This window comes from Mytilus californianus, unplaced genomic scaffold (genome assembly GCF_021869535.1).
Source record: "Mytilus californianus isolate M0D057914Y unplaced genomic scaffold, xbMytCali1.0.p SCAF_7, whole genome shotgun sequence".
Classification (NCBI taxonomy): Eukaryota; Metazoa; Mollusca; class Bivalvia; order Mytilida; family Mytilidae; genus Mytilus; species Mytilus californianus.
In genome coordinates, this window is record NW_026262723.1 from 111,457,439 (window position 1) to 111,483,838 (window position 26,400).

General features: G+C 31.7%; 1 protein-coding gene across 4 annotated transcripts in view; it reads right to left on the minus strand.

Annotated features, from left to right (window-relative positions):
• Window positions 1-668: 668 nt before the first annotated feature.
• The window catches only part of LOC127708575 (clusterin-associated protein 1-like), a 30,984-nt gene continuing 5,252 nt past the window's right edge, over window positions 669-26,400 (minus strand). The window contains exons 2-13 of one of the 4 annotated variants that reach the window (XM_052213554.1): window positions 25,359-25,470; window positions 24,882-24,966; window positions 24,038-24,220; window positions 20,682-20,777; window positions 19,786-19,869; window positions 19,031-19,164; window positions 13,783-13,924; window positions 12,667-12,754; window positions 12,057-12,143; window positions 9,607-9,630; window positions 3,416-3,477; window positions 669-1,584 (exon numbers count right to left, since the gene is read on the minus strand). In XM_052213554.1, the coding sequence (XP_052069514.1) occupies window positions 1,426-1,584; window positions 3,416-3,477; window positions 9,607-9,630; window positions 12,057-12,143; window positions 12,667-12,754; window positions 13,783-13,924; window positions 19,031-19,164; window positions 19,786-19,869; window positions 20,682-20,777; window positions 24,038-24,220; window positions 24,882-24,966; window positions 25,359-25,470 (1,256 nt within the window). In that variant the 3' untranslated portion in view covers window positions 669-1,425. Of the gene's footprint in view, window positions 1,585-3,415; window positions 3,478-9,606; window positions 9,631-12,056; window positions 12,144-12,657; window positions 12,755-13,782; window positions 13,925-19,030; window positions 19,165-19,785; window positions 19,870-20,681; window positions 20,778-24,037; window positions 24,221-24,881; window positions 24,967-25,358; window positions 25,471-26,400 lie in introns of all 4 variants that reach the window. The other 3 variants (XM_052213553.1, XM_052213556.1, XM_052213555.1) reach the window with 3 other exon arrangements.

A 26,400-nucleotide genomic window follows, 5' to 3' on the forward strand; every position in this document is an offset into this window, starting at 1 on the left:
TTTAAAAGTAAAATACGGATAAACAGGATTTTTTTTTTTTTTTAAATTTACTTCTGGATACTATCTTTTCAATTTCAATCAGCAATTCAGGGCCAAACACCTAAAAATCAGATACCCTATTTGACTGATAATTTCAGGGCAGGTAGAACTAGACCTAATGAATACTTTAACTTCTTGTCTGATTTGCTCTAAATGCTTTAGTTTTTGAGATATAAATCAAAAACTGCATTTTACCCTATGTTCTATTTTTAGCCATGGCGGCCATGTTTTCTGAGGAAACAGAAAATAAAACACAAATTTATTCTAAATACCCTAAGGATCATTCATTCAGCTTAAGTTTGGTTGGAATTGGTTCAGTAGTTTCAGAGGAGATGATCTTTGAAATAGTTTACACCGGACGGACGACGGATGACAGACGACGGAAGATGCCAAGTGATGGCAACAGCTCACATTTCCTTTGGAAAGGTGAGCTAAAACTAAATTTCTCAACTCAGCAGATGTAATATCAAATCTACTTCATGTCTAACTGCTTTAAACTGAAGAGGGACAAACAAATTAATAGACCAATTAATACATTAGTCAATAGTTTGACCGACAGGACATAAAAAATTAACCAATCTTACTCACCATAAACTTAGAGATGTTAATCAACATAAAAAAACAAAAGATTAGCTTGAAAATAATGTAATAATCACATTCAAATAACAAACACAAGAAATAAATAATTAAGATCTTCTAATAAATAATATTTTGCTTATTTTTTCAAATCCATTCATTCATTAACAATATATTTGATACATTACTTGGCATTTTTCAAGAATTATCTTCACAATAACTATTGAATATTTTGTAAAAAAAATCATTTTTAATAACTGTATATAATGAACTAGATTTATTTTTCTATTATGCACGGAATTGAAAGTACAGATGATTTTATAGATTTCTCCTATTATTTTCCTATTATTTTTTTTTATAACTGTATATGCCTGTGCTATATCAGACCTTTTTTTTTTTTAAAGTTTTGATACAGTAATTAAGTTGAGTCAGAAATTCACCATGACACTATTTCATTTTGTATTGGACATGGCCAGCCATGAAAATCTATAATGTTATTCCCTTAACTGATAGGCTTATGATTTATATTTTTCAGATTTCAGTCAGGCCATACAAATTAAAATATTACCTTTCTGAGGCCAATGTCAAAGTACAAGATGAGACAAGAATTCAGTACCATTTATCCCAAAAAACTACATCAGTACAACTGATATTGATAAAAGACCAATACTTAACTAATCAAAATAAAAATGGTCCATGAATTCTGAAAAATTAAGTATATTTTTTGCCTTTTAATCCCCTACTATACACATATATATCACATTGGTTTGCTGTATTCATCTTTATAAGTCAAGGAATTAAACAGAATAACTAGAAATCATTGTCACTATCTTCTAGTTGTGGTGGTTGTCGTTTACGGGGATTTGGAGGCGCTACAACATCATCTCCGCTATCCTCCTGATCATCACCATCTAAGTCTATTTCTGAATCATCTTCATCATCATCATCATCATCATCAGAATCACTATCCTGCAAAATGAGAAAAAAATACCACATTTAATATGTTTAAAAGGAGATGTGAGGTATATGTCAATGAGACAAATTACAACTTCACATTTTTTTTCACTTAGTTCATGTTTCCTCCTAAAACTGAAAATTTCCATGCAAAAATTAAATATTACTTAAAGCAACGATGAAAGAAAACCTGCAATATAATTTTTATAAACAACTGTCCTGTGTTTTCAAAATGTGTCTAGTAGGACAATAACTTATAAATTTACCATAAGATGTAAACAGAAGAAACTAAAAGTAAACTTTCACTCTTAACAATTCTGGCTAACAAATTTTAAAATAAATGGGGAATGTGTCCATGGGACACAGATGATGCCCCCACTTGCATATCATATACAGTTATAAAGGGACATAACTAAATAACTGTACAAATGACACTACCCAAATTGTACTTGATCTGTATTTTGTGGTAATAAGCATTGTGTATGAGTTTCATAGCATTTGGTTGAGGCTAATTTCAGTTATAGAACGGAAACAAAAAATTCAGCTTTGGGACGTAGGGACGGACGTACGTACAGACGGACAAGGGTAAAACTTAATGCCCCCTCCGCTACGGCTGGGGCATAAAAAAATAGTAAGATCAATTCAATATTTTCATACATTATAAAAGGACAGAGTTGGGTATGAAATGATTGATCATAATACTGACATCTTCATTAATATTCCCAATCATATTACCCATAACTCTCTGTTTTATCATAATACTGACCTCTTCACTACTATTTCCCATCATATTACCCCTAACTCTCTGTTTTATCATAATACTGACCTCTTCACTAATATTTCCCATCATATTACCCCTAACTCTCTGTTTTATCATAATACTGATATCTTCACTAATATTTCCCCATCATATTACCCATAACTCTCTGTTTTATCATAATACTGATATCTTCACTAATATTCCCCATCATATTACCCCTAACTCTCTGTTTTATCATAATACTGACCTCTTCACTAATATTTCCCATCATATTACCCATAACTCTCTGTTTTATCATAATACTGACCTCTTCACTAATATTTCCCATCATATTACCCCTAACTCTCTGTTTTATCATAATACTGACCTCTTCACTAATATTTCCCATCATATTACCCCTAACTCTCTGTTTTATCATAATACTGATATCTTCACTAATAATCCCCATCATATTACCCCTAACTCTCTGTTTTATCATAATACTGACCTCTTCACTAATATTTCCCATCAAATTCCCATTACTCTCTGTTTTATCATAATACTGACCTCTTCACTAATATTTCCCATCATATTACCCCTAACTCTCTGTTTTATCATAATACTGATATCTTCACTAATATTCCCCATCATATTACCCCTAACTCTCTGTTTTATCATAATACTGATATCTTCACTAATATTTCCCATCATATTACCCCTAACTCTCTGTTTTATCATAATACTGATATCTTCACTAATATTCCCCATCATATTACCCATAACTCTCTGTTTTATCATAATACTGATATCTTCACTAATATTTCCCATTATATTACCCATAACTCTCTGTTTTATCATAATACTGATATCTTCACTAATATTTCCCATCATATTACCCATAACTCTCTGTTTTATCATAATACTGATATCTTCACTAATATTCCCCATCATATTACCCATAACTCTCTGTTTTATCATAATACTGATATCTTCACTAATATTTCCCATTATATTACCCATAACTCTCTGTTTTATCATAATACTGACCTCTTCACTAATATTTCCCATCATATTACCCATAACTCTCTGTTTTATCATAATACTGACCTCTTCACTAATATTCCCCATCATATTACCCATAACTCTCTGTTTTCTTTCCCCTGCTGCAGCTGCAAAAGGAGATAACATCATTTTAATAAAATAGACCAAAAAGAAACACAGAAGGTTTACTTTGAACAAATGTAGGAAGATAATCTATCAGTCAAGAACAACACTTAAACTTATGATATCTGTATCACAGGTGAAAATGAGCTAGTAAAACAATACAACTTTTGTAGACTCCAAGTGCTTTAGAGCTAGATGTATTGAATAGATACTATTTTTGAAGACGGCATGTTGACCAAAACAGATCTATTCAGATTCCTAATGTTAATACCATCAGTGGCGCTGGTTTTGTTTTAATAAGAACCTTTCAAAACTGTTAAATAGTATTTTATTCTATATCTAAGCAATGAGTTAGGGGCTGAAATTTCCTGAAATATGCCAGATATAATCTGAATATTTACAACTTATTTTGAAAGGACAAATGAATTTATCCTAGTACCAACTCTTGTGTTGCCTTCCCCAAAAATAACTAAATAGATATTTCAAATTGCTTGTTCTTAATCATTTGTGTGATATATAATCAGTTACAACATCTAGCACAAACATAGTGTTATATTAAAAAAATTCTGCTGATACACTGAATGTTGATACATGTAGCTACAAATTCTTTAACAAAAGTGCTCATGCTTACATGTCTCAGCTGGTTAACTAATCATGATTGAAAGTTAAGTTTGAAAGTCTTTAAGACCAAGGTCTTACTACAGGTATCACTAACAAGAGTGCACACGCTGAAATGTCGCCTTCTTTACTAATCATTGATATTATGTTGATAGTCCTAAATATAAAGCTTTATTACAACTGTCACATAAACTTAACATTAACCAAGTAAACTAAACATTGACCAATGAACCATGAAAATGAGGTCAAGGTCAGATGAACCATGCTAGGCAGGCATGTACAGCTAACAATTCTTCCATACAACAAATATAGTTGACCTATTGCTTATAGTTTAAGAAAAACAGACGAAAACACAAAAACTTAACACTGAGCAATGAACCTTGAAAATGAGGTCAAGGTCAAATAAAACCTGCGTGACTGACATATAGATCATAAAATATTTCCATACACCAAATATAGTTGAACTATTACATATAGTATTAGAAAAAAAGACCAAAACTCAAAAACTTAACTTTGACCACTGAACCATGAAAATGAGGTCAAGGTAAGATGACACCTGCCAGCTAGACATGTACACCTGACAATCATTCCATACACCAAATATAGCTGACCTATTGCATGCAGTATTAGAAAAAAAGACCAAAACTCAAAAACTTAACTTTGACCACTGAACCATGAAAATGAGGTCAAGGTCAGATGACACCTGCCAGCTAGACATGTACACCTTACAATCATTCCATACACCAAATATAGTACACCTATTGCATACAGAATAAGAAAAACAGACCAAAACACAAAAACTTAACTATAACCACTGAACCATGAAAATGAGGTCAAGGTCAGATGACACCTGCCAGCTAGACATGTACACCTTACAATCATTCCATACACCAAATATAGTAGACCTATTGCATACAGTACAAGAAAAACAGACCAAAACACAAAAACTTAACTATAACCACTGAACCATGAAAATGAGGTCAAGGTCAGATGACACCTGCCAGTTGGACATGTACACCTTACAGTCCTTCCATACACCGAATATACTTGACCTATTGCTTATAGTATCTGAGATATGGACTTGACCACGAAAACTTAACCTTGTTCACTGATCCATGAAATGAGGTCGAGGTCAAGTGAAAACTGTCTGACAGGCATGAGGACCTTGCAAGGTATGCACATACCAAATATAGTTATCCTATTACTTATAATAAGAGAGAATTTAACATTACAAAAAATCTGAACTTTTTTTTCAAGTAGTCACTGAACCATGAAAATGAGGTCAAGGATATTAGACATGTGACTGACGGAAACTTCATAACATGAGGCATCCATATACAAAGTATGAAGCATCCAGGTCTCCCATCTTCTAAAATATAAAGCTTTTAAGAAGTTAGCTAACGCCGCCGGATCATTATCCCTATGTCTAGCTTTTTGCGACAAAAGTTGCAGGCTCGACAAAAACTAAACATTATCAATGAACCATAAAAATAAGGTCAAGGTCAGGTGAACCCTGCTATCAAGGTACACTTTATAATTATTCTTAACACCAAATACAACTACTTAATGTTGACCAATGACCATGAAAATAAGATGAAGATCAGATGAAGATCAGATGAACCCTGCCAGACAGACATGTACACCTTTCAATCATTCTATACTCCAATATAGTTGAACTATTACTTAAAGTATCCGAGAAAGGGAAATTTATATCAAGAATACTTAAAACTGAAAATTGAACCATGAAAATGAGGTCAAGGTCAGATGAACCATTATAGACAGAAAAGTGCACCATACAATCATTCTATGCTCTAATTTGGTTTAGCTCATAGTATCTGAGAAACTGACCAATCATGAAAATTAACATTGATCACTGAGCCATGAAGTCAAGCTGAGGTCAGATGAATCACGTCTGACTGCCATGTTTACCTTGCAATATTTCTAAATACCAAATATAGCTATCTTTTACTCATAATAACTGAAAACTAGAGGCTCTCAAGAGCCTGTGTCGCTCACCTGTATTTACTGATGCTTTGGAAATCATGTAAAATAAGGTTATAATCATAATTAATAGTATTAGATATTAGATATTATAATGATATCTAAGATAATAACAAAAAAACTGCAAAATTTTTGTAAAATTACTAACTCAGGGGCAGCAACCCAACAACGGGTTGTCGGATTCGTCTGAAAATTTCAGGGCAGATAAATCTAAATCTGATGAACATTTTTGCCACCTGTCAGATTTGCTCTAAATGCTTTAGTTTCAGAGATATAAACCAAAAACTGCATTTTACCCCTATGTTCAATTTTTAACCAAGTCGGCCATGATGGTTGGAAGGCAGGGTCATCAGACAAAATTTTTAAACTAGATACCCTAATAATGATTATGGCCAAGTATGGTTAAATTTGTCTCAGTAGTTTCAGAGAAGAAGATTTTTGTAAAAGATTACAAAAAGTTACAAAAAATTGTTAAAAATTGACTATTAAGGGCAATAACTCCTAAAGGAGTCGACTGACAATTTTGGTCATGACAACTTATTTGTGGATCTTACTTTGCTGAACATTATTGCTGTTTACAGTTTATCTCTATCTATAATAATATTCAAGATAATAACCAAAAACTGCAAAATTTCCTTAAAATTACCAAGTCAGGGGCAGCAACCCAACAACGGGTTGCCAGATTTGTCTGAAAATTTCAGGGCAAATAGATCTTGACCTGATAATCAGTTTAACCCATGTCAGATTTACTCTAAATGCTTTGGTTTCAGAGATATAAGCCAAAATCTACATTTTACACCTATGTTCTATTTTTAGCCATGGCGGCCATCTTGGTTGGTTGGCGGGGTCATCGGACACATTTTTTAAACTAGATACCCTAATGATGATTGTGGCCAAGTTTGGTTAAATTTGGCCCAAGGGTTTCAGAGGAGAAGATTTTTGTAAAAAGCTAACGACGACAAACGCCAAGTGATGAGAAAAGCTCACTTGGCCCTTCGGGCCCGGTGAGCTAAAAACACAGATAAAAAAAACAGTTTTTACAAGCAACTGCAAAAACATAAAAATGAGGTAACGAAAAATTGACATATGCCAGACAGAAACTTCAAACCATATGGCATCAGTATACCAGTTATAATGTTTTTCGGACTTCTATCTTCTGAAATATAAAGCTTTATACAAACAGCAGAATTAGCATCTCTGTGTCTCATATTCTGGATGCAGGTGAGACAATAATAATGGACCTGTTAGTCCAGGGAACAAATTATTTTAAGCTGAGATCAATCAATTCTGCAGAAATTTAAGCACATAATTTTTAAGTTGAAAAATTGAAGGTATTCAGGTCAAACATGATTATATATTATGCTGGGCCTACTCTCTATAGAAAACTTTGATATTTTAAACATTTCTGTCTTTCAAAATCTGTTAACATTTCATTGCAGGTAATAGATAAAAGGTCAATGTTCAGAAAGCTCCCCAGTAATCTGGTTACAAGTGTGGATGGATCATCAGTTCAATCTCCTGCCAAGTCAGGAGAAAAACTTTAAAATTGGTATTAGGACCTTTTCTCAAAATTCAGGTTGGGAAGCTAGTAGTCAGAATAAGGAGCCTTGGAAGGTGGCATGGTAGAATGTTACCTTGTGTGCTTACAAGTTTAATATATGGCTCAGCATATCTATCTAGTACTAACAATTTCCTCATCTATATACCACATGTCCTCATTCTAAATATTGTTGTAAGATCACCTCATACATATTTAAAAGTTAAACATTTTCATGCAACAATAATAAAATATATAAAAAGCACAGTAAAATCAGAAGTTAAAAAACTTCTGACTAAATCTAGACTCCTTTTTAGTAAAAAGCTTTTGTTCTTTTCTGTACTGTAGTTAGATAGAACTTATCATTAGTGATATTGTGTTGTTCTGTATCAGCCATTTATAATAAAAAAAGCAAAATAAATGTGTTGTATAAATATATATATATATACTGAAGATCATACCAAGTAATATTATGTGTGTATTTCCTGATACAATGTAGTAGAATGTGTATTAAAATACACATAAATTGTTGGGAAATATAAAATGTATTTGTACGTTTATTAAAATACACATAAATTGTTGGGAAATATAAAATGTATTTGTACATAATAGGCATCAGGAAAAGGAAGAAATGTGAGACTCAGCAAGTGTTTTCCCATGATTCATATTTGAGTACAAATAAATTTCACATTTTCCAATGATGTTATAAGGGCATACGACACAGTTTTGATCCAACAGTGATTTTTGACGAAAATTTGCATACAAGCTATTTTTCATCAAGTCAATTTATTATGTAATAAAAAATATACCTTCATGTGCTACTTTTGGAGATAAATAGGATCGATTTTTTAGACATTACTCAAAATTTCGATTTCTTCAAAATTTCCATCCTTTGGAAAGACATACCTAACTTTTTTGTTTCAAAAGATAAACCCAAACGGATTTTTGAATAGCATTTTGAATATCTTCTTTACATAAGTATGCTATATACTTGTTTAAAAGTTCTTTGGAAATAAGTCATTTTAATTTAATTGTCATGATTAAAAAAAAAAAAAATTTTTTGCTGTATATTTATTTAGTTTAAAAAAAACCATCAGTGATTTATTCATAAAAATTGGAACAAATAATCTTCATACATAATCAAAATGTTATTTTTAAAAAGAGGTGTTCATGTGCTTGTTTTCAAGGTCATGGTTAAAATCAGTCGAAAAATGCATCTTTTTCCGAAATTTCACAGTTTGACGTCGTGAAAAACAACATTTTACGTTAGCACCGTCACAACCTCCCCTGTAACTGTATTATATGCCCTTAAGTATATTTTCTATCCTGCAATTTAACACTGGTGCTTAAATGATTTTTTAACATTGTTCTTGTCTTAGGTAATTTGGATAAATTTGCATTACCTACAAAGGGAGGGCGAAAAAGTCACCAAAATAAATTGTGATGTAAAAATTAATTTGAATATTACTATTCACTCATAAAAGAAACAGGATCTCCTTGCATAGGTTTTTGTTTACTTTTATTTGTACATTAAAATGGCTGATTGCAGGATAAAAAGTGATTTTAGCCTATAATGGTGAGGATCTTCATATACTATTTATACATCAACACTTTCTATCTAGCTGGCCTGACTATATACTGTAGTCCAATGTATAACATAATTTAAAAAACTAATTCCTATCAGATTCTTTATTTCTGTCCATTCTGAGATAAATGAAATAAAGTTTGCATTGTTTTGTTAAAGGACCTAAGCTTAGATTCAGAAAAAAAAGATTTTTTTTTTAGAAATCAGAAGGGTGTTTAAGGGATAAGTCTATATAAAAGTCAAACACAAAAATATACATTTTGTCCCAATACCCAAATATATCTTGCTATGGAAATAGGAGTGTAAACTCTGACAACATTAAGAACAGACAGAAACCTTAATAGGACTAAAGTAACATATATATATAGACTGAAATCTAGGTGTACACTGTACCTGGGTCTTCTGGTATATCAAAACCTTCAAAATACAAACTCTATTTGGTATCTTTGTATCATACAACTGAAGCAGTATAGTATATGTACATCGCTTGTTCATAAAAGAACAGAATGTATCCTTTTTGCTCTTATCAAAGCATACATAAGTATACATAATTGGGCAATATTTCACATTTTGATGAAATTGCATATGCATTTTGAACTCATTAAACTGCATCAGAGTATCGAAAAAATTATTTGTGACATTTTTAATTCCAGAGATACAATCAATTTAAAATTTGTGAAAGGGTTCATTTCTGTATAGAACATGAGATGAGCAGCAAAAACATTTTATTTAAGAAATGACTGTAATATTTTTTCTGTCTATGAAGAAATAACATCAAAAATGTGGTGCACACTGAATAACCCGTGTAGCGGGTTATTCTAAAGTGTGCACAACATTTTTTATGTTATTTCGAATAGACAGAAAAAATATTACAGTCATTCCTTATAATTTAATTCTAAAATCCATTTTAAATCGTAGTAAATCATGAAAAAACGTTGATGACGTCACGGTCACATGACAAAATTATGTCTATGAGCTGATAAACAAAACAACATCAGCCAATCAGAAGACGTGTTACATCCAAAATTAAATTATTTCAAGTTAAATTGTGTTTTCTTGAAAATATTTCCAAAGAATTTTGATAGAAATTGATTTTCTATTGCTGTAAACATTTCCTCTTTTAAGATTTAATTATATAATGTAACCTTTTGTATTCTTATACATGGAAAGCATTCTTCTGTACTCTTAAAACAGTAAATGCATTATTTTTCTCTCTTTTAGAAAAGGAATGATTCATTTGTACTCTAATATATGGAATGCAACCTTTTTTCTCTCTGTTAAACTTAAATTTCAACAAAAAAAATGATAATTATTCTCTGATTTTGAAGTGCAAGAGTTTCTCATAAACAAGCTTATTCCTTTTAGACAGAAATTGTAATACAATAAGCTCTGACATTACAACATCTCTACTTTTCCATATTTTTCTGAGGTTTAAGATAAAATTCAGAATATCATTCAATTTGTTTTGAAAACAACTCTGTTACATAAAGTTTCCTCAACATTTTTAAAACATAAATTATATTTTATATTGCATGCCATTTTGTCACAGAAGTCTAACTATAGGTAGACTTACTTAAGTATATTGACTAAGGGTAGAATTTATACCAATCAGATTGTAGTCGTTAAAAGATATATTCCCTGAATTAATGTTATGCAGTTTATTTCATGCAGATATTTTTCTCTCTGATGAAACTTAACAAGCTGAAATAATTCCTATTTATAAACTGGCATGTATGTTAATAAACAATATTTGTGCTCTATCAAAACACAAAACATAGTGGTGTCATTTGTGTCACAAATGTCTGCAAAAGATGTGGTTTGGTCAAGACAAGCACCCATCAAGGAACATTTAGATGTCAATAATGAACATCCTTATTTCCATTTATATCTATGGTAAATTTTGCATATCAGTCATTGTAATCTCTTAATTTTATTCTTGCCTAAAAGTAAAATCAGTGGTTTCCAATATTAAATTTGGAAAATTCAATGAAATACTACAAAATATGAAAGATGGGACATATTTGATAATTCACAAGGCCTGAAAATTGTTTTTAAGTTTAACATATGTTCATAGACAAGAATGTGAAACAAATAGGGTTAATTGAATTACAAACTTTTGTTGGATTCAATGATTGTTGTTTGTGTATTGTCCTGTGGCAAATATCGCTTGCATATTCAGGACAACATTACGAGTAATAAAATTTGCTTACAATGTAGAATGACAATTTACCTGAACTCTATAAATTAAATGGTAAATTGGAACATTTTGTTTTATTAATCAGAAACATACTGTCCTCACATAATGTTTTTGTGTATAACATATATCAAATGTATATGGACAGCCCGTAATTTGACTCTTGTTATTTGAAGATTACAAGTGTAAACATTGATGACATTGTGTGAAGTTAAACACTCAATACCTTTTCTTTTTGAGACATTGATTTTTTTAGCTTTCTTATCTAAAACAGTTGAATCAATAAAGTAAATGAATGACAAATGAAAAGAAAATATAAGTAAATGAAATAAATGAAGAATAAAATTGTATAAACAGTAATTAACGAGGCTTACTCAACAGCTCAATTTACCTGGAAGTTTTTTCATCAATAAATAAAGTAAGAAAATTTATTAATAAAGGCATGTCAATCATAAATTTCTCTTTAAAAGCAAATTATTTCGAAAAATATTATCTGACAACTACTGGACTTTATATACAATAAGGAAATGAAAACAAAATGTTTCCAGACAGACAAATATATACTATATTGAAGAATTACGCTAAATAACCTATCCTATTATCTTGAAGTGAGTTTGACTGACATGAAAAATAAAGGGGAAATAATTACCATCAGGCCTTTGTCTCATCTGTCTTTGTTCATCATCATCATCCTCGTCATCATCTAAATCATCATCATCACTTTCCTCACTATCATCTATCAAAACATGTCAACAGCATTTGAAGAATATGCATGTACACAATTTGTTGAATATATGGAATAAAACCATAATATAACAACAGTATGTGTCCATAGGACACTATCCCCTTCTCTCATTATACTATTTCAATGTTCTATGAATGATGAAATTGGGGGGTGAAAAACATATTTTGGCATTTCATATAAAAACTTAACATTATAATGAACAAATGTACTAACTTTCAAGTTGTGACCACAACTATAACCAAAATCTTTAACCTGATACGGGACTGTCTTATACTCTACAACTATTTTACATGCAACAGTAGTAAAAATCATTCAACACCTGCTTAATTTGTTTTTTTATAAAACTTTTTCAATAGTTTGCTTGTTAAAAGATTTTCCAATATTATTTTTTAAAATTACCAATATGGCTTCCAAGCTTAATTGGGCTATGAACAGATACTTTGCAAAAGAAAATAAATGTTTAAGTGTAGAATTATGAATATATGCTCTAATTTCATATATTTACCATTCATACCTGCAACTTCTTCATGTGGAATATTATCTCTTATTTTTTCCTCATTTTTCAATCTTTCTGCCATTTGTTTCAGTTTTTCCTCAGTTTCCTGTTAAAGAATCATGAAAGAACTGGTTAAAATAAAGACTCATTTAGTTCTTAATTTACATATTAAAAAGTCTTAAATTTAAAACGTTGAGAACAAATACTAAATAAAAGTAATTTTATTCATTGATGCAAGTTTTGAGAACAACATTTTTTTAAAAAATGTGAAAGCTTTTATAACAACAACACTTTAGGGATTGCTGCAGTAATTTAATGAGATCGAAATGTTTCGGTGCTTAGGGCACCTTCATCAGGATAAAAACAATACAGAAAATTGTGCCTGAAGTACAAAATAGGGTATGCATAAATTACGTCACAATGTAACCATGGTGAGTATAAATGATAGTGAAAGTATACATGTATGGAAGTGAATTTGAACAAGAAAGTTGAATAAAATGTGAATGTCATTGAAATTAAAATGTTTGTTGATATTATTCTGCCAAAGTCTGTATCTTGCTAAAAAAAAAATGAATATGTGTTTGTCATCTTGCATAATGAATGGAACTAAAACATATAATAATTTATTGTCTGACTGTGAACAGTTTGTGTTTTACCCAAACCTGAACGGAACTTGTTACCATGTATACCTGAGGTGTCCACTTTAGGGATTCTATCTTACTGAAGATTTACCAGGCGTTGGTTCACTGTTGTTTGTTATATTTTTTATAATATAGTAGCACTTACCCCATCACGTATACCAATCAAATGAGTTTGTATTTACTCAGAAAAAAATTCTGTGACAACAATAGCCGATAATTCCATGTAAATGATACAAAAAAGTATTCAACAATCACAGTATCTGACTGATTATTTCAAGTTAATCTTTGAGTAACCAATATCTGTAAAAGCACTTTTTTAAAATGTGCAGTTAAAATCAATAGAAATACATATTTTTTTTAAAGGCTAAATGTTTGCTTGGTTAAAAATCTGAGAATTTTAAATCACTAAACAATGCATTCATTTGTTAAAATCTTATAAAATACCACCACCATTTCTGACATAAAAATTTTGTGTTTTATTATAACAGTTTACCTCAAATTTATCCTGTTCTGATCTGTAGAAATCTTCTAACTGTGCTTCTAAGTGGGACAAATTTCTAAATTTTAGTACATAGGTTTCATAAAGCTTTTGTAAATCTTCTTCCAACTTTTCATATTCATCCATGTAGGCTGGCCTAAAAAAATAAAAACAATGGAAATGACGATTTTGAAACCAACAGGAAAGAAGAAAGAACAACTAAAAATTCGTAAGGGTTCCGCAGAACCCAGTGTCTCGCCTACTTTTGCTGTTAATCACAGGCTCAACAAAAATGAGGAAAAAAATTAATGAAAATATTCCTCTCTATACTATCTTTTAATTGTAAGTAGCTTCTGTCCAAGTTTGGTAAAAATCCAGGATAGTTTATGAATCTAATAAATGTTTTTTTTAAACTTAAACTGCAGACTGTATGTAATGTTAATTGGAAGAAAAACTAAGTCCATTTATAAGTCCAATACGGAAAAAATGGAACAAAATTTTAACAAAATTTCCTTCTAGATACTAGCTTTTAATCATAAACAAGCTTCTGTCCAAGTTTGGTACAAATCCAGGATAGTTTAAGAAAGTTGTTAAAATTTGAAAAACTTTAACCACAGAGTGAATGTAATGTTTACTGGCAGAAAAACTAAGTCCATTTATAAGTAAAATACGGAAAAAATGGAATTTTTTTTTTACAAAATTTACTTCTGGATACTATCTTATGATCATAAACAAGCTTCTTTCCAAGTTTGGTAGAAATCCAGGATAGTTTAAGAATGTTATTAAAATTTCAAAAACTTTAACCACAGAGTGAATGTAATGTTTCCTGGCAGAAAAACTAAGTCCATTTATAAGTAAAATACGGAAAAAATGGAATTTTTTTTTTCACAAAATTTACTTTTGAATATTATCTTATGATCATAAACAAGCTTCTGTCCAAGTTTGGTAGAAATCCAGGATAGTTTAAGAATGTTATTAAAATTTCAAAAACTTTAACCACAGAGTGAATGTAATGTTTCCTGGCAGAAAAACTAAGTCCATTTATAAGTAAAATACGGAAAAAATGGAATTTTTTTTTTCACAAAATTTACTTTTGAATATTATCTTATGATCATAAACAAGCTTCTGTCCAAGTTTGGTAGACATCCAGGATAGTTTAAGAAAGTTATTAAAATTTCAAAAACTTTAACCACAGAGTGAATATTTGTGGACGCCGCCGACGCCGACGGAATGTAGGATCGCTATGTCTCGCTTTTTCGACAAAAGTCGAAGGCTCGACAAAAATCAGAAGCCTTATCGTGTAGTTTTCTAAATAAAATGTTTCTCGATCATATTCTTCAACCAGCACTGTTCAATGTCTGCAGCTTTAAGCATTTAATATTCTATTTTCCAGACCTTATTTCAAATATTTAATTGTTAATTTTTACAAATGGCTGATTAAACAAGAGGCTCTCAAGAGCCTGAATCGCTCACCTGTATTTCAGAAGAGAAGATTTTTAAATGTTAGCAAACTTGATGAACAAATTGTGTAAAACTGTCTTTAAAGGGCAATCACTCCTTAAGGGGTCAATTGACAATTTTGGTCATATTAACTTTTTTGTAGATCTTACTTTGCTGAACATTATTGCTGCTTACAGTTTATATATATCTATAATAATATTCAAAATAATAACAAAAAACTGCAAAATTTTGTTAAAACTACCAATTCGGTGGCAGCAACCCAACAATGGGTTGTTCGATTCGTCTGATAATTTCAGGGCCGATAGATCTTGACCAATTAAACAATTTTACCTCATGTCACATTTGATCTAAAAGATTTAGTTTTTGAGATATAAGCCAAAAACTGCATTTGACCCTTATGTTCTATTTTTAGCCATGGTGGCCATGTTTGTCGATGGATACAAACTTCGGATACATTTTATAAACAAGATACCCTAAGGAACATTTAGTTAAAGTTTGAAGGTAATTGGCCCAGTAGTTTCAGAGGAGAAGATTTTTAAATGTTAGCAAACTTGATGAACAAATTGTGTAAAATTGTCTTTAAAGGGCAATAACTCCTTAAAAGGTCAATTGACAATTATGGTCATATTAACTTTTTTGTAGATCTTACTTTGCTGAACATTATTGCTGCTTACAGTTTATATATATCTATAATAATATTCAAAATAATAACAAAAAACTGCAAAATTTTGTTAAAACTACCAATTCGGTGGCAGCAACCCAACAATGGGTTGTTCGATTTGTCTGAAAATTTCAGAGCTGATAGATCTTGTTCAATTGAACAATTTAACCACTGTCACATTTGCTCTAAAAGCTTTAGTTTTTGAGATATAAGCAAAAAACTGCATTTGACCCCTATGTTCTATTTTTAGCCATTGCTATGTTTGTCGATGGATCAAAACTTCGGATACAATTTATAAACTAGATACCCTTAGGAACATTTAGTTAAAGTTTGAAGGTATTTGGCCCAGTAGTTTCAGAGGAAAAGATTTTTGAAATAGTTTACGACGACAGACAACAGACGACGCCGGACGCCAAGTGATGGCATAAGCTCACATGGGGCCCTTTGGGCCCCGGTGAGCTAATAAAAGGAGAATGTGTCAATGGGACACAGATGATGCCCCTGCTTGCATATAAAGGGGCATAACTCAAGACGCCACCCAAATTCAAACTTGATCTGTGTTTTGTGGTAATAAGCATTGTATATAAGTTTCATAACATTGGTTGAGGCAAACTAAAGTGAGAGAACAGAAACTAATTTTGGGACGTACGTACGGACAAGGGTTACACTTGATGCCCCCTCAGTGGGGGCATAAAAAAACTGAGACTGTAACATGGTTGTCAATGTCCCCTCCTATTCTGCATTATTTATTTTAGAGTTAAATGCTTTTTTTCTGATCAGAATTTCAGGCTACATTCTTTTGTGTAAATTTGGTTATTCCACTGAGCAAGACCGGAAGGGGAGAAGGACTGAGATATGAAAAATCTTGCTTAACCCTGCAACATGTTCATGTGCATGTTTTAAGTCAAGAACCTTGTCAGTGGTTGTCTTTTGTAATGTCTTAATGTTTATTGTTCTTTAGGGAATTGGCGTTGATGGTAGATATCTGATAGTCTCTATATATATATTCACTTTTTGTGTAGACTCTAGCCAATTCAGTGCTTGACATATTATACACACTTTTTGTGTAGACTCTGGCCAATTCAGTGCTTGACATATTATACACACTTTATGTGTAGACTCTGGCCAATTCAGTGCTTGACATATTATACACACTTTTTGTGTAGACTCAGGCCAATTCAGTGCTTGACATATTATACACACTTTTTGTGTAGACTCTGGCCAATTCAGTGCTTGACATATTATACACACTTTATGTGTAGACTCTGGCCAATTCAGTGCTTGACATATTATACACACTTTTTGTGTAGACTCAGGCCAATTCAGTGCTTGACATATTATACACACTTTTTAAAGTAAAAGATTAAATGTTGACCTCTAGATGTCGTTGGGGTTTTAGTGTTGTCAAGCTGCAGTCTCACAGGGCTCAACATTACCGTTTAACTGATTGTCCGGGACAAGTGGGCATAGGCGTCGGACAAGCAGAATCACCGTATTAGTTGTCCAAAGGGACAAGTGAAAATCCATGATATAAAACTTTCAAGACCTACAAATGCCTAAATCATGAATGATTCTTTTATTGATCAAATGAAATCTAAATTCAATTTTGATCCTGGTATCTTTGATGAGTTTATTCATTGATTGACAAGCTGGCTGACAGAAGCTTTCATATCGATAGAGATAAATCATGAGAGATTCAGGTCACCAGAATTGCGATTCCCTTTCCATTGCCCTTATGTCCACAACAGTCAATATTTTGACCAATCATGATGTCAAATGGCTTCATACATTTTCAATAATTCTTTTGTTTGTTCTAGACTTATTAGGTTTGATTGCATGATATTACTTTTTATGTTTTGAATTTTTAATTAACAATAAATTGTACAAATAAGCATGATAATTGCATAAGTATAAAACTGACAGGCAATCCTTACCGGTTCACTGACATCATTATAAGACGATCATCATTCCATTAATTTTAAATTAAGATTGAGATAGTTCCAAAAGCTTTTGTTTTACATATATCATATGAAAATTCAGAAACTTTTTCATATAAATAACATAAAATGTGACGTTACAAAAGGTGATGAAACAGTCATGATCTCAGAGAAATTTTGTGTTTATATTAATTTTTTTATGTGGAGTTAGTTCACCTTAAAGTGGAATTTTCTTTAAAAAAGTTTTTACTGATAATTGAAATATACACTAGTTTATTTTACTTTTTAACTGCTAGAGAATATCATTTTAATGAAAAGAATTATGGGTTGGATTTATTTGCTTTACAAAATTCTTTTGTTTAAAAAAAATAATTTCTTATTACCCCCTAGTTTTAGATTTGAATGTTGTGCATCATCAATTTTACTATGGACAGAATGACTAGTAGTAATAACAAAGTTAAAATTTTTTAGGTGCAGAGATACACGAAAGAAAATCCCTAGTGACAGTAATATATACCACCCTAAAATTTTGAATTGTACCTGGTTTAAATCTAACACTTATTAAAGGCAAGAAAGTGAAAAGATTTATTTTGATAAGGCATAAGATAACTCACATCTGTACATGAAGGAAGTTCAGTTAATGTAAAATAAACAGAATAAAGGGGCTATATTTATTTGTGAAGTTACAAGAAAATTCTGCTTTAATAATGATAGCCACGGCTTAAGTGTCCTTTTTATAGGAATGTGTCCCTCTGCCCTGAGTTTCTAGCTAGAACATTGATAAGAGAACCCTATGATATTGGCAGTGATGATGATTGAATCCATCATACACTCCACACATGATAGTGACATTTAGTCAGAGAACTTACTTTGGAATGGCAAATAATCCTTGAAAAAAAGATGTAGTATTCTTTATTTAGTTACAGACAATTCATATAACACAACAAATTACTCCCTTCATCAGGTATGCTAAAAGCCCACATTATCAATTTGTAAGATTTGTAAATTTGGATTCGGGGAAGTGCGTTAAGAGGTCGGACAAGTTGATTTTCTTGCAACTTGTACGAATGGACAAGTTAGAAAAAATAATAATAAAGAGGCCTATCTCATCAAACCAACTCCCAATATTTTTTAATTCAAATCTGTACTTTTTTTATTATATTCATTCTACTAATTCTCAATATTTGCCTACAAAACATCTTACCTAACACTCTGTAATGTCTGTAATCTTTTATTATTCCTTTCTAGTTCATTCCTCTTTTTCTCAATCTTTGCCTCCAAGTTGGCTTCATCAGATGCTACGTTGTCTAACATCATCATAGTTTTCTTTACCTCATTCTGTTAATATAATTTAATAAAAGATATAAATATGTATGGAATAATTTCTTAGTGGTTTGTCCTGGAAAATGTTAACAGTAAGATTTGTATGATTGTGCGTGATAGCAGATATCTGTATTTTCTTGTTCTAAATAAAATAATGCTACTGTGGATTCATTAATTTTCATGGTTACCAACTTTTGTGGATTGAGGAAAACTTGCATTTTTCGTGGGTATTGAATTTCATGTTTTTTTTTCCAAAGTCTGCATGCATTTCTATAGAAAATTTGTAATTCATTGAACATTTAAATTTGTGCTTCCCCTGTATCCATGAAATCCAAGAAAATTGGTATCCAAAGAATCATACTGAATCCTCTGAGGCTCAGTATGTACAACAGAGCTATTATAGTTTCATATTTAAGGAATTATTTCTCCAGATTTTGTTTGTAACAGGAAAAGTTAGCCCGAAATAGTACATTACAAAATAACCACTTTTATGGCATTTTGATAGCTCAGAACTAGTATGTTTTTGATATAGTTATATATTTTACTGATTTTTTTTTATCAGATTCCTAAGCAGCAGTCAGCTTTGATCACAAATTGGTTACCAAATATTCTGTGATGTCTGTAAACAATACTTACCTCTACTGCCTTTATTGAATCAGACATTCCTCTCTCCACTTCATTTATTTCTAATGACTTGGCTATAACTATTGATCTTTGTTCCTGTAAGAAGATATTGTAACATAAATTAGAAGTGTTGTACATTGTACTTGGAACTAGTATCAAGACTATTACTTTGATACAAAGATTTGGATGTCTACCTTAACCTGTAGAAATCTTATTATAAATGGGATATGACATCCTAGTTCTATGTTGATGTTATTCATAGAGTTTAAAAATTAAGATATGATCCATGTCAACTTATTGTTCTTTCAATACACTTATTCTTATCAGTTTAGCATTGTGGTAAGATCTTCAAACATTGTCTTTATTGCTACTTTTTAACTGATTTCATTTTCCAAAAAAATGAATATATTACTTAACATATATTGCAATCAAGTTATTAACACCTAAGGTCCTGCATCCTGTCTCAATTTATATTTTGGCTTTGCACAAGGTCATGGTTTTTAGGGATGCTTATGATATTTATACATTAAATTAGATTGAGAAATACCGATTGATAATTTAATTTTTGTTTTTGTGCTTGTATCAATCTGATCAATCGAGCAATTTTCAACAGATTTTTACAGTTTGTTCAAATGTAGTAATGTTACACCACCATTCCAGGCTATGGGAGGGTTGATGGTTCACAAACATGCCTAATCCCACCAATCTTTATGTGCCAGGCCCAAAGTCAGGATCCTGTAGTCCAATTTTACTTTTCAATAAGTACTTCTTCCTTGATATTATATCAGGGTTTTGTGCCATATAAGGTAAAAAGTATAGATAGCTGCATAATAATTTTTTTTAAATATAGATACTTGTATTATCAAGATATCAAAAGCATATCACTTGGATAAAACATTGAAATTTACCCTTAAATCCACTTCTCTTCCCAACAAATCATACAATGTAGACCCCTTTGATGTGATCTCTGAAGCAAGTCTCCGGGCCTCCTTTAAATCTCCAATCTGTTTAAATAAAAAAACATCATTAATAATGTGTAATACTATTTTTCTATCAAACATTATCTATTGAAACAAAGTGGATAGGATATTATCTAAAATATTCTTCAAGAAGACACTATATGTTATTTAAGGCATCATTGACTTAACTAGTAAAACATTGTTTCAGTCATACTGAAATATGAGACTTACCCTAGATGTAATATAAAATAATTAACCCTGAATGTAATATCAAATGACTTATCCTGGATGTAATATCAAATGACTCACTCTGGATGTAATATCAAATGACTAAACATGGATATAATATCAAATGACTCACTCTGGACATAATATCAAATGACTAAACATGGATGCAATATTAAATGATTAACCCTGGAAGTAATTTCAAATGACTCACCCTAAATGTAATATCAAATGACTTACCCTGAATGTAGTATCAAATGACTCACCCTGGATGTAATATCAAATGACTTACCCTGAATGTAATATCAAATGACTTACCCTGAATGTAATATCAAATGACTAACCCTGGATGTAATATCAAATGACTCACCCTGGATGTAATAATAAATGACTCACCCTGGATGTAACATCAAATGACTCACCCTGGATGTAATATCAAATGACTATCCCTGGATGTAATATCAAATGACTAACCCTGGATGTAATATCAAATAAAATGCTCCGCTGGGGCGCAGCTTGATACGACCGCAGAGGTCGAACCCTGAACAGTTGGGGCAAGTATGGACACAACATTCAAGCTTGATACAGCACTGAATTTGGATTGTAATTAAATATTTGACACAGCATAGGTTTCTGACACAGGATGAAAGTGGTCTAAGAACTTAAAAATTTTCAATTTACCTATTCATACATGTGATGGACTGTGAAACTCAGATCAGGAGATTGGGAAATTTTGGTCAGGAGATTAGGACTCAGATCAGGAGGTTTTTAATCGACATTAATTTTGTTGTAAATGTAACCGTGTGCTGTAAAAATGGTCTTTTAAAGTGTGTTTTCTTCAACTTTCCATCCAATTTATTATGTTTATAGTACCCTTGTACTTATAAAGTTTCTCCATCTTTATATTCTACATGTTCAATCTAACATTGTATTTTTCCAGTATGTTCTTTAAATTTTTTACTTCATATTCTATAAAACAATCATTGCAACCAGAACATTTGTTTAGCTATCTGCAAATAGTTTTTATTTTTTTTTTCTCTCTTGCAAATAGTTTTTATTTGCAAACTCAGAAAATCATTTTATCTGTAAAATTAGGGTCATAGTTATTATATAAATTTCAATTTAAGCCTTGAAAGGAAGTCTAGAATCCTCAAATAATTTTCAAATTATCATTTTTTTATTTGTCCTAAGACATTTAAAATCATTTAATAACCATCCTTTTATGATTATTTGTTCAATTTATATTTTATTTATATTCTTTTAAAAATTTTCATTATTAAAAGGAAAGTAACTTAAAACAGGATAAATCAAGGGAAGTAACCCAATAAATACACAGTTTTTGTTACACAACGGCAGTTAGCCTGAGGTAAAAATCGTTGATTACCTGTATGTTTGACACCCAAGCTGACAAGTGAAGCCATATAATTATGCATGTTAATTGATTTACAGGTAAAATATAACTTCAGGTAATGTCAGTTACACCAGATGCCTGAGATGATATGTTGGGCAGAAATTTTTCATTCATGAAAAATTTCATACACGGGATTTTTTCCTCTTCAACGGGAGGTCGGGAGGAGACCCCTGAAAACGGGATTATTGTACTCCCATCGGGAGGTTCACATGTATGCCTATTCAAACCATATCATTATTATTTGCTTTTATATATAAATCAGAAATAACCAATTTAAAATGGAAAATGTTAAAGAAAAAAAAGGAAAAAAAAATCCCCCCCCCAATTTTTTGAACCCCCTTATGATTCATCACCCCCAAACTCAATCCCAGCTTTCCCTTTGTGGTATGGTACCTTGCAGTACAATTTCAGAGAGATTCATACACTTGAACACAAGTTATTGTCTGGAAACTAGAAAAATGCTTGTTTTTTGGCCCCTTTTTGGCCCCAAATTCCTAAACGTTTAGGGCAATTACCCCCAAACTCAATTCCAGCTTTCCCTTTGTGATATGGAACCTTGCAGTACAATTTCATAAAGATCCATACACTTACACACAAGTTATTGTCCTGAAACTAGAAAAATGCATGTTTTTTTTGCCCTTTTATGGCCCCTAATTACTAAAATTTTGAGGGAAAACCCCCAAAATCAATCCCAGCCTTCCCTTTGTGATATGGAACCTTGTAGTACAATTTCATAAAGATCCATACACTTACAAACAAGTTATTGTCATGAAACTAGAAAAATGCTTGTTTTTTGCCCCTTTTTGGCCCCTAATTCCTAAAATTTGGAGGAAATTACCCCAAAAATCAATCCCAGTATTCCTTTTGTGATATGGAACCTTGTAGTACAATTTCATAAAGATCCATACACTTACAAACAAGATATTGTCATGGTCGTATAAAAATGCTTGTTTTTTGCCCCTTTTTGGCCCCCAATTCCTAAAATTTGGAGGCAATTACCCCCAAAATCAATCCCAGCATTCCCTTTGTGATATGGAACCTTGTGGTACAATGTCAGAGAGATCCATACACTTACACACAAGTTATGTCTGGAAGTTACAAAAATGCTTATTTTTGGCCCCTTTTGGCCCCTAATTCCTTAACTGTTAGTACCATAACCCCCAAAATCAATCCCCACCTTCCTTTTGTGGTATTGAACCTTATGGTAAAATTTCATTGAGATCCATTTACTTAAACTAAAGTTAGAGTGCGAAAACTAATGTGTATTCGGACGACGACGCCGGACGACGACGACGACGACGACGACGACGACGACGACGACGACGACGCCAACGTCATACCAATATACGACCACAAAAATTTTTTTGCGGTCGTATAATGACTCACCCTGGATGTAATATCAAATGACTCACCCTGGATGTAATAATAAATGACTCACCCTGGATATAACATCAAATGACTCACCCTGGATGTAATTTCAAATGACTAACCCTGGATGTAATATCAAATGACTCACCCTGGATATATCAAACAACTTACCCTGGATGTAATATCAAATGACTAACCCTGGATGTAATATCAAATGACTAACCCTGGATGTAATATCAAATGACTCACCCTGGATGTAATATCAAACGACTCACCCTGGATGTAATATCAAATGACTCACCCTGGATGTAATATCAAACGACAATGCAGAAACATCTGAGTCATCATTACTGTCTGCCTGATTAGCTGTATTAGTTTTCATGGCATTATACAATACAGATGTTACTTTGAGAAGTTCTTTGACTGCATATCCATCAGACTGATACAGCTTCTTTGTGTTTAGTTTTATGTGTGCTTTGGTTGCCTGAATAATAAAGCAATATAGTTTTGTTAGCTTGAGATAGTTTAGCAGGTGAAGTCTACTACTACTAGTAAGTTATATTTTCTTTTATTGATTCAACAATACCATATTCCTACTTTTAATCTTCATTAAAGAAATTATTTTAAGTAAAAGGGAGAAATATTGAAAAATTAAGTCTTAAAAACTTTAATTGATTTTTGGAAATTATATGTGCTTAGATTTTTTAAAATGTTTAGAAATTTCATTATCATAGTATACATGTAGGTGCCTTGGAAATTTTGTAAAAATTGTGGCAAAGATACACACAGAAAAACATTCTATAGAATTAAATCATTACAAATATGATTTAGATTCCGTCAGCACCTTTAAAAAGAATAATGTGCCAGCCTCTCAGGGCATTTGGCCTGAATTTTATCTGAATTGAAACTTCAATCATAACAGTTATGACAATTTTATGATTTAAGGAAGGATACCTATTATTATATAACATATTTTTCAAACTTCTTCATCTGAATACTTGAACTTAAACTTGGTCAGATGGACACGATCAACCTAAAAAAAGATCCATTAAATAGATCATTTGTCCTCATTGTAAATAATACAGACACCAATATATTCTTTTGTCAATACCTCAAGTGCAAATGGTTTATTACATTGTACATACCATAAACTCAGCAATAGTCTTTATAAATATAACTCTGTCTTGTTCTGTGTCTGTATCACCAATTACGTCAGCTGATGGATCATACCTATAAATCATACAATCAAACCATTTTTATGTTTTATTTGCTTCAGTCTAAAATACTTACAAACTATTATTATTAAATCAAGATGCATTGATTCATCACTACAAACCTTGCGTTTTACATTTCAGCCAAGAGATCGGCTTTTCAACAGTTTCTTAAGGTCTGGCAACAATACCTGACAAATTCATTATTTAGTTCATGTTTTCTAAGAACTGCATAGTAGAACATATTGGTACTTTTTCAAACTGTTTTGTCATGAATCATGAAATCTTCACTTTTACATCTTTACTTAACACTGATTGCTTCTTTCTAGGAAGCCTACATTTTAAATCCTACATTTGCCAGAAATATTCTACATTAAGATTTCTGATTTTGTTTCTGTAAAAAAAACCTACCTCTTGACAAGCCACTTCAACACCTCTGCAACCAATGGAAAATTAGGATTTCTGAAGTTTTCCATTGAAATGAGTCTTGGATAACCAAGTGCTCTCATCATTTCTGTAAAATCTGAAATCATACAAGCACAGTCCTATAACCTGTTCATATATGAATTCAAGAATAGTTACATTTATAAGATATGAATAAAATTTGTAAACGGTCCTACACAGAACCCTGTTTCTTGGCTGCGAATGCTGTAGTCAGTGATAATGTTGCCTGCAAAATTTTTTCCTTTTATCAGTTAACCACAGATTTTTTTTTGAATTCAAAATTTTTTCTTCTTATGCTGTTTCTTGATCTTGAAGAAGCTTCTGTCATAGTTTATTAACATTCCACAAAGTTATTGGTATCTTAAAAATGTAATCTCAATTGTATGTAAATGTTAAGGCCTAAAATAAAATATTGTTTGTTTCCCCAATCCCGACCGACCCGGAAAATCGCCGCGACCGGAATAATTTTATTGCCGATTTTGTGTAGAAATTTTTTTTATCGAAATTCATGTGGTGGTGCGGTGCTCCTATGAAATGGAGGAGTCAAATACATAAGACATAAGAAGGAGACGCTGTTCTTCAAAGCGCTTTGTAATCGGCATAGTTGAAAACGAACATGGACGCCGTTCTGTCGGTTTCTGTTGCCGTTTATTCGGCTGGAAACTTTAAGAAAGACTTGGTAACAAATGTGTTGCGCAGATTTTTGAAAAAGGAAATATTTGAAGACATATGTGAGGACGTGATAGCCGATTTAGAATTGACTGAAGAGGAGGAGGATGCGCTTGACAAAAAACACATCCGTGTATCCATTTCTGAAAAAAGTGGTTCTACAGAAATATTTAGTCCACACTACGGTGATGACATGAAACTGGCACTAGACTTTAATAAAGACTTTAAGTTTTTGAAATTTTTGCATTGACATTGATGGGACCTCTACAGAAAAAGAAGCCTCCTCCTCAAATATTGTCAATACCTTTGACAAAATGATGGGAGCCAGTCAAACTGTCAA